Source organism: Sinocyclocheilus anshuiensis, unplaced genomic scaffold, assembly GCF_001515605.1.
Source record: "Sinocyclocheilus anshuiensis isolate Anshui unplaced genomic scaffold, SAMN03320099.WGS_v1.1 scaffold380, whole genome shotgun sequence".
Lineage (NCBI taxonomy): Eukaryota > Metazoa > Chordata > Actinopteri > Cypriniformes > Cyprinidae > Sinocyclocheilus > Sinocyclocheilus anshuiensis.
The window spans coordinates 126,380-135,890 of NW_015557081.1; the positions used below are offsets into that span (position 1 = coordinate 126,380).

At 35.9% G+C, this 9,511-nt stretch overlaps 1 protein-coding gene and 1 pseudogene across 1 annotated transcript in view; both read right to left on the minus strand.

Annotated features, from left to right (window-relative positions):
- The window catches only part of LOC107676933 (aldose reductase-like), a 4,812-nt gene extending 2,606 nt beyond the window's left edge, over positions 1 to 2,206 (minus strand). Inside the window, exons 1-5 of the mRNA XM_016471679.1 lie at positions 2,020 to 2,206; positions 1,125 to 1,292; positions 885 to 1,001; positions 661 to 738; positions 361 to 483 (exon numbers count right to left, since the gene is read on the minus strand). Of these exons, the coding sequence (XP_016327165.1) occupies positions 361 to 483; positions 661 to 738; positions 885 to 1,001; positions 1,125 to 1,292; positions 2,020 to 2,106 (573 nt within the window). The 5' untranslated portion in view covers positions 2,107 to 2,206. The remainder of the gene's footprint in view (positions 1 to 360; positions 484 to 660; positions 739 to 884; positions 1,002 to 1,124; positions 1,293 to 2,019) is intronic.
- A 328-nt stretch (positions 2,207 to 2,534) lies between these two features.
- Positions 2,535 to 9,511, minus strand: part of LOC107676938 (PR domain zinc finger protein 4-like) — an 8,557-nt pseudogene continuing 1,580 nt past the window's right edge.

Genomic DNA, 9,511 nt, shown 5'->3' on the forward strand with positions numbered 1-9,511 from the left:
TGCTTTCCTTTTTTTTTTTTTTTTTGCATATAAATGCTGTTTTTTAACTTCGATATTCCATTTTATTCATACATGAAACAAAACATACTGCACTCCCTATAACAAAATCTCCCTTATAACAAGCATTAGGCCTGTGGACTAAAAGTCAAGCAGTGTCCTAATGATATTTTAAGCCTATATCCAGACAAATAACTGCGCCTGTTCTTGACAAGTAGCAGGAAATTGAAGGAGTATTGATTGAATTACACAGTTGCTGTAGGCGAAATGCTGGTCATTAGATATATATTGACCTTTCTTGGGCCGTCTGTAATTGTCAAATGAAAGCACACTGATGCCTATTAAAGAGTATACGGTACCGACCTGATTGTTGGCAGGTTTGTACTTGAGTCCTGGTTTATTCAGGATGGCTTCAATTTGTTCTCGATTAAAGTTGGAGATGCCAATGGCCTTAACCAGCCCAGCATCCACTAAGTCCTCCATAGCCTAACAAACATTATGCCATAATTACACTTAATTAAATACAGCTAAAACAATTGCTGGAATTGCAGTAAAAAGCTGTTATGAACGCAGAAATATGTCAAACAGATTAATTTGTTAAGAAGGAATGTGAATGTTTACTTCACAAATCAAATAGGCTAAATCAAAACCATGTCCTCATACCTCCCAGGTGTCCAAGAAACTGGTGTCATCACCAATGGTTAACCCTTCACTGTCCAGTGGGAACTGATCTGGCCCAGACTGAAAAGCAATGATGAATGTATTTCTGATTATTGTTACACAGTGAGATTTTAGCTTTCATTTTGAAGATCAACAATAAATACTATAAATAAATGAGACAGGAAGGTGTTTCATATGGACTTTCTCAAAACTTTTTAATACATCACCTTAAAGCCCATTGGCCAGTGAACCAGGTAAAGATCCAGGTAGTCCAGCTTCAGGTCACTTAACGTCTTCTGGCAAGCTCCTTTCACTAAGGCCTTCTCGTGAAAGGTGCACCAGAGCTGTGAAACAAAATGACATGCAATGAATTCGTTTTCCTTCATCACAAAGCTACTAAATCAGCACTTGACCTTCCATTATTAAAAAAAAAACATTCTTGAGATAAATGGTGCAAGCTGGCATACCTTGCTGACCACAAAAAGTTCTTCTCTTTTAACCACACCATCTTTTATCATGGCCTGAATTCCCTCTCCGACCTCCATTTCATTGTTGTACACGGCGGCGCCATCGATGTGTCTGTACCCTGCAGCGATGGCTGCCTTCACAGCCTCTGCCACTTTACCTGGAGGAGACTGGAAAGAAAACGACAGAATATAATCACCAAAAAGGAAAGGAAAAAAGAGAAAGGAAAGGAAAGGGAAAAGAAAAATGGAAATGATATGGGAAAGGAAAGGAAAGGAAAGGAAAAAGAAAAATAGAAAGGAAAGGAAAGGGGCAAAAAAGGAAAATGAAAGAAAATCAAAATGAAACAAATAACTGCACAATGTAAACTGTTTTGCTTTTTCCCCAATATGATTCTGCATATGGAGAATAACAACAATGTTCTTTCTTCTTTAGTCACTTCAGTATAAATTCACCTCTCTCTCACCTCATCTTATCTATCAAACAAAGGAAGTATTGGATGTTATCAGTTAATAGCCACGCAAAAGACTGATAGAGATAAAATTGCTTACTCACTATGACCAAACTACTCTCTAGACACAGACATTCATTTTTTGAGGACTGCTACCGTTTATTTACCATCATTACACAACGTTAAACCAAACTTTTCATAACAGTCTTTGCAACTTCTCTCGTCTGAACTACGCCCTGTAAGATTCCTTTCCCACTTTTTGCAAACTCATTATTACTGTGCAACATAAACGTGTTCTTTTGAAAGTGTCTTTTCTATTCTATTCATATTTCAATATTGCATGCAATTTAAAAAAACTTTTGGGCGTGAATTCCACATGCAACGTGCCAGCTAAATGAATGCACTTATATAATGTAACACGATCTCTCATAGAAGTTAGACCATACCTTCCATGTGCCCAGTCCGACGATGGGCATATCTGCCCCGGTATTGAGCTTCATAGACGTTGCCATGGTGAAAGAGAGATTAAGCATTAGCTATTTCAACAGACTAGCTCCAAACTCAACCGCCTGTGAGGTGGAGGAGTTCACACAGGTGCAGCTAGCTCTGGATCGATTGCTCTTGTCTGGAATTTTGTGTCGACGGGGCGACGTCGCTGAATATTTACCAATAAAACCTGTCAGGAAAAATTGTTTTTCATTTGCATCAAGTGTAGCATATTGTGACGCATAATTATTTGCATTTTAAATCAAATGTTTGCACGTAAAATGCAATATTCATTTATTTACAATACAAATGCAGAGTACAGAACAGGCATGGCTCCCGTGAATGAGCTGACTGAACTAACAGGTTAACTCAGAAAAAAAAATAAAGGAACACTGTAAACAAAAATGTACAAAAAGGCAATGTCTTTTGTTTATTGTTTGACCAATAATTTATACATTTAACAGTGACACTTGACTTAAAAATATGTGATGCATAATTTATTAAACTTATTTAAATCTTAATTACACTTCTGTTGGCTATTTGATTTAGGCATACACAAATTTAGGCATCAGGAATTAAAGGCTGATGGGCAGAACAAGAACACACACAAAAGGACAAATAAATAGGCTAGATAAGGTTTGGATTCATCCCGTTACATATTTTTTTCTGAAGTAAATCCTCTCATGCCTATTCCACACTCCTCCTAGTTGGCTTCAGCTTCTTCCTCATCCTCGTACTCCTCGTCTTCCCCCTCCTCCTCCTCACCCTGCGCTGGCCCTCGACCGATCTTAGGACCCTTGCAGATTTTGAGGTGGCGTGTGAGGTGGTATTTAGTGAGAAAGCCCTTGTTGCACTTTTCACAGATGAAGTCCCGTTTCCCGTAGTGAGAGTTCAAGTGTTTTTTGAGATGGTCGGTCTTCAAGAATTGTTTGTCACACTTTGGGCAAGTTATCTGACGGTCTCTGGAATAAAGAAAGGAGGCTATTAAAGCAGATAAGAAAAAATTATGAATATGACAGGTTTACAAGATTCCATATACGTGTAAATCATATTTTTAAATGGTTTTGTCAGGGAAAGTAAAATATTTGGAGAACATGCAACATTCTCCATGCATTTTAAATTCATAATGTTATATATTACGTAAATGTTACATAATTACATTTAAATTACATTTAAATTAATTTATTGCATTTAAATAAAATGTTTCAACAGGAAAAAAATTGTAGGATTTGATTGGACTATGAAATGTCAGAATTTAATAATAGTTAATATTATTTATATTAATACAATTTTACATTTTATATTACATATAAAATATATTAATATATAATATAATAATACATTTTAAATATAATAAATATAATATATAAAATAATAATGCATATCATTATTTATACATTTTAAAGGGATATTTAAAATGTATACTTTAAATAAAATATGAAATATAGTCTTACAGTGAATGTGAATACATGTGCTGTTTGAGATCTTGTTTCCTCACAAACATCTTGTCACAATGGTCACATTTAATGTTCTTGGCACCAGTGTGTATAACCATATGAGATTCCACATGTGCTTTCTGAGTAAAAGACTTCCCACATACTGTACACCTGAAGTTCTTCTGACCTGCAGAAAAAAACATATATATTTCATGAGCAGAGCAGTAATGATGAGAGCACATTTTTCTGGCCAATAATAAAGTAATTTCACTGAAAACAAATTAACCTCAGGTCATTTACCAGAATTCATAAACCACTTTGTTTCTATGTAATGCATTTTCAAGTGGGATCGGGTGTAATTTTATCCATCAGGATTTGATTTTTTTTATATCATTAAATCATAATGGATTTAAAAATGTTATTAACTTGTAATTATATCAAAATGGCTTGTTATTACAGTTTCACAATTGTGAACAGTTTCAAATGCCATTTTCAAAGGCAATTATCTACAACATGTGCATTGACCTGTGTGGATTCTCAGGTGTTTTCTGAGATTGCTGGGATCACTGAAGGCTTTGCTGCAGTAGCTACACTTATGTGGTCTCATGCCCATGTGCCCCATGAAATGCACATTTAGCTTAGTGGACGTAGTGAACGCTCGTGTGCACATGCTGCATTTAAACTTTCTCTCGCGACCGTGCCCATTGCTGCTGCTGTTGCTGGAATGTTCATGCACATCGGAGTGGCACTGCCACTGTGGGGAGGAAGCGGACTGGGACGACTCATTGGTCACTTTCTCTTGTGACTGGGATTGGTTGTGTGTAGCGTGAGCAGGGTGGTCCTGGGTGGGGCCGTGGCTCTGGGCATGGCTGCTGAGGTGGGATTTAAACTCTGTGAAAGAGCCACATTCTTTTCCACAATGACATATCTGGCCCTCTGGCACTCTGGGCACACCTGATGAGACAGAAATGAACAGATCTTATATGGATATACAGTACAATTACCTTCTTACAGGTTAAGGCAGAGGGTTCCATGAAAGAGGAAGTCCCACCTAGCTGTCTGCTGTAGTCCCTGCCGTAATAAAACAACAGCTCCTGATCTGGCAGAATCTCTCTGGATGTGCAGAAATACAGCTTCCCGTTGTCAATATATGCCACGAGATTCTGTTCCTCTGTAGTCCTGCAAATAGAGTTGATTTTGATGTTCAGCTACCTGATTGTTTTCATACAATGCATGGTTTCAATATAGACCTTCCTGAAATAAGTGACATGAAAATAATTTTTATGGATGTGGTTACCTTGCTTTCCGTACAAACATCATCCAGTTGCATTCATGCTCATCTGTCGTCACAATACAGAACTCTTGGATGTCATTGTGGAACATCTACATTAGATTAAACGCACAGTGACCTATTAAAGCTATTCTTAGGATTACAACGTGACATGTCAGTGTAATAGTGAATAAAATGACGTAGATGATGCCATTTAGTAGTACACACTACCTTGCTAATGTTTGGGGTAGGTAAACTTTTACCATTTTTGAGCCTTTTATGATCACCAAGGCTGATTTTTTAAAATACAGTAAAGACAGTATTATTGTGAAATATTATTACAATTGAAAATAATTGTTTTCTATTTTAATATATTTTGAAATGTACTTTATTCCTGTGAATGCAAAGCTGAATTTTCAGCAGATCCAGTCTTCAGTGTCACATGATCCTTCAGAAATCATTCTAATATTCTGATTTGGTTCTCAAGAAACATTTCTCATTATTTTTATGTTAAAATATTTGTACTGCTCAATATTTGTGTGGAAACTGTCATTTTTTCAGGAATATTTGATTAATACAAAGTTCAAAAGAACATCATTTATCTGAAATTGAATTTTTTTTGCAACATAACTGTCTTTACTGTCAATTTTTATCAATTTAATGCATCCTTGTTGAACAAACATATTAATTTCTTTAAATAATGATAATAATAATACTGATCCCAAACTTTTGAACAGTAGTGTGCATTCAAAAATGTATACGTTTTTTTTTTGTTTTTTTTAAAGAAGAACTGTTTGGCCAATTCACTTATATTTAAAAATGTGGCATGTACCTTCCATATTTGAGGAGTACCTTTATCAGACCAGTCTGTAAGTTCTACAGTTTTTTTTAAAGAAGAACTGTTTGGCCAATTCACTTATATTTAAAAATGTGGCATGTACCTTTCATATTTGAGGAGTACCTTTATCAGACCAGTCTGTAAGTTCTACACTGTTACAATGCTGTCCGATCATTGGCCCAAAGCAGGTCCTGGAGGGTATGGTCTCTCTAGCAAACACACCTGAAGGAAACAAACAATGGCTCCTAACAAAATCCTCCATTTTCAAAAGCAAATGGACATCACTTCCCATTAACTACAATTAACAAGCTAACTTATGAAGTCACTCACCCAAACATCGGTTGCACTTTATTTTAAGGTGCCTTTGTTACAGTGTAATTACTCATTTTACTACTAAGTAACATTAATTAACAACATGTACTTACTATAGTGTTAGAGTCAGAATTAGGGTTTGGTTTAGGGTTAGTTGCATGTAATTATGCATAAATTACTGTTATTAATATAGTAAGTACATGTTACATGTGTAACAAGGAGACTGTAAAATAAATTGTTAACCAAACATCTTCAATAATGAAAAGTAGTCAATTGTTTCTGGCTAAATTTTACTAGCAATAAGATATTATATAGCTAGTTTCATAATTTATTGGTAGCATGTAGTAGATTATTGGCCGATATTACTGTTTTTTATTTATTTATTGGTATCAGTTCATATTGGATATACTGAGTATAATAAATAAGTTCTGAGCAATATTATCATATGTATTAACATCACATACTTATTAGAAGGTTAAAGTTTGGTTTAGGGTTATTTGCTTGTAGTCTTGCATAATTTACTGTTATTGATTTAATAACAACTGTAACATTTATCATAAGGACACTACACAATAAAGTATTCACTATATTTTGAGAATTGTACACAAAGTATGTACCAATGGGTTCATCTGCTACAGAAATGCGGAGGCAGAGGGGGTGGGGCAGAGAGAGACGGGCTCTGCTCTGAATGGGCGTGTCTGGGATGAATGTGACGGGTCCATGCTCAGGGCAGTCCGACGGATATGACCGCTCACATAAAGTGCACCCTAAAAAAAAATCAAACGCATGAAATTGGACTGAAACACATTCCAATACTCAAAATCGGCAAGCAAATCTTACATATGTTGAAGGCAGTGGCCATGTTTTCCTTATTAGATGTTGAGTCTTCTAGTTGTAAAGTAGAGTTCACTAGCACCAGACTGTTGTCCGGCCCAAGAGACACTTCTGCGGTGATGGGCAACACATTAACAGGCTCGAGTCCCATTCCTGAAGGTCCATGTAGAGATACCGGTTCTAGTTGAGCCTGAGGCGGCATGGCCCCCGTGAGCACCACACTAACCACCCCAGAGTTCAGTTCTCCAGTAGAATTTAAGACTTCACCAAGTGTCCTTGGACCGCCCGCTCCTGTAGTGCTGGTTCCTACTCTGCCACCCATGTGCTCCTGCTCCATCACCACCGGGAGCTCCAGCCCTGCTCCATGCAGGGGCATCACACATCCTGAGGAGTTCACACCTGCCAATCCCTCATGAGGCTGAGGTCTGGTACCCAGCTGCTGCTGGGTCTCTGCCACCACGACACCCTCCATGGTGGCCAAGTCCTCTTCCATTCCATCAGGAGACATCGGACTACTTACACGTGACTCCATGGTTAGTCCTGTGGCGTCTAGCTGAACTTCGTGAGTGCCTCCTTGGTGGAGATCAGCCTGGCCTCCGACCTGTCTTGTGTCTAGGGTCACCAGGCCTTGTTCTAGAGGGCCGCCGGGGCCACTGTATGGGTCTAAGCCAGAGGGGTTGTTGTTGGACACGGAAAGAGTCCCATCCATGTTAAGGCTGCTGGGATGAATGTATTGGGGAGGGGGACGATCTGCCAGATATGACAGAATACCTAAAGAGATTAAAAAAAGAAGGCTAGATTTTATTCATTTGATACATTAATAAAAATACATCTAAAGCCCCCTGGGGTTCCATGAAGGTACTGCATGGGGTCAGTGAATTGATAAACAATTAAAAATTTATTTTAAATTAGCTTAATTTGCTCTTAAGCTTCATTAAAATGTATTTTGGCAGAAATAAAATATTTTATACGATATATTACTTCTGCCAACAGTACATTTTAATTAAAGCTTTACAGCAAATAAAGCATATAAAACATTTTTTTTTATTTATAGAATTTCAAAAAATAAATTTCTGTTTATAACATTTATTTAAATGTGCTCAATTTGCTCTAAAGTTTTATATAATAAAATGTGTTGTTTGCTGAAATAATATAGTCTAAGCAACAATTATTTCTGCCAACAAAAATTAATAAAAATGTATTAGCACTAAAGTTTTATTTAAAATACATTTCAACAATTTATAGAATATATTATTTCTGCCAACAATACATTTTAATTAAAGTACATACAAAACACAATTTTGTATGTAAAATACAGACTTTGTATTTAAACACTGATTTAAAAATGTAATCATTCATTCATTCATTCACTCATTCATTCCTATATAAAAAGAAATATTTTAAATTAGCTTAATTTGCCCTAAAGCTTGATTAAAAAAGTATTTTGTCAGATATAAAAATATTTAAATATAGTAATATAATTTAAAAATCTATTTTAATGTGCTTAAATCATACTATAAAAATATATTTCTATATATTTATCTATTAAAATATATCCTATTAAACTATATATATTTGCCTACAAAAATAAAAATTAATTTGCTCAAAAGCTTTATATGAAAATGTATTTTAGCAGAAATAAAATATTTGATAGAATATATTATTTCTGCCAACAAGAGGTTCAGATAACTCTATAGAGCAAATTAAACACATTAAAAATTATATTTTAATAGACATTTTATTCATAATACTTCATCTTGAATGATTAAACAAACATACATTTCTTTCTGTTTGACACTAAACAGTGTGGCACAATGAATCCAGGATCCTTGCAAAAAGTTGTAAAGATATGTTAGTCATTATTATAAGACATTATACCGTATTATTAAGAAATTCTAGATTTGTTGTACATTCAGGGAATTCCTAGGTCCAAAAAAGATTGTCAGCCACTGGTTTAAAATGCACCTTAACATTTTTTCAGTAACATTACCTGGAAGGATATGTCTGAAGTAGCTGCTCTCCAGGTGTGGGTATGGAGGAGGTGGTAATGTATAATTTCTCTCTGGAAGGCCACACATAACGCCTCTGTCCCCTAAAGGACCCATGGGTAACATCAGGGACAATGCAGAAGGAAGAGGCCCAAGTGATGGACCCAAGCTGGGTATAGCGACTGGCATGCCTGAAATAAAACTGATGTGTTACTTCTCCATACTTCTCTATATATACACACACATCTTAGAGGCATTTGATTCCTGACCTGGAGTGCTGATGGGATTGTGCGTTGGGGATGTGGGGAGGCCGAGGTGACTTGCACTCACAGGCGGCACGCTGAGCTGGTCCATGCCCACTGGGCTGAGGTTCATGTCATTCATGCTAAATAAAAGAATACTACTGCATTTAAATTACAACTCATACATCATAGTGCTTGTGCAGAAACAGACATGTGAATAAATTATGTTTGTTTACCTGACAGCACAGATCACTTAAGGCACTGATGTGATGGATGCATTCTAGGATCTGGAATAGGGAAGGATTCATCTTTTTAGTAATTACAGCAGCATTTAGTTTAGATCACAACATTCCATCATCAGCCTCTTTAAGTCAAGTTTTATAGTCATTCTGGCAATTAATTTACTTGACAAGCTGTCTTGGTCACTAAACCGATAATGAAATACTAATAACTCATACTAAATACAAATATCTATATAATATATATATAAAAAAATAATAATAATAAAAAAAAAAAAAAAAAAATTAAAAAA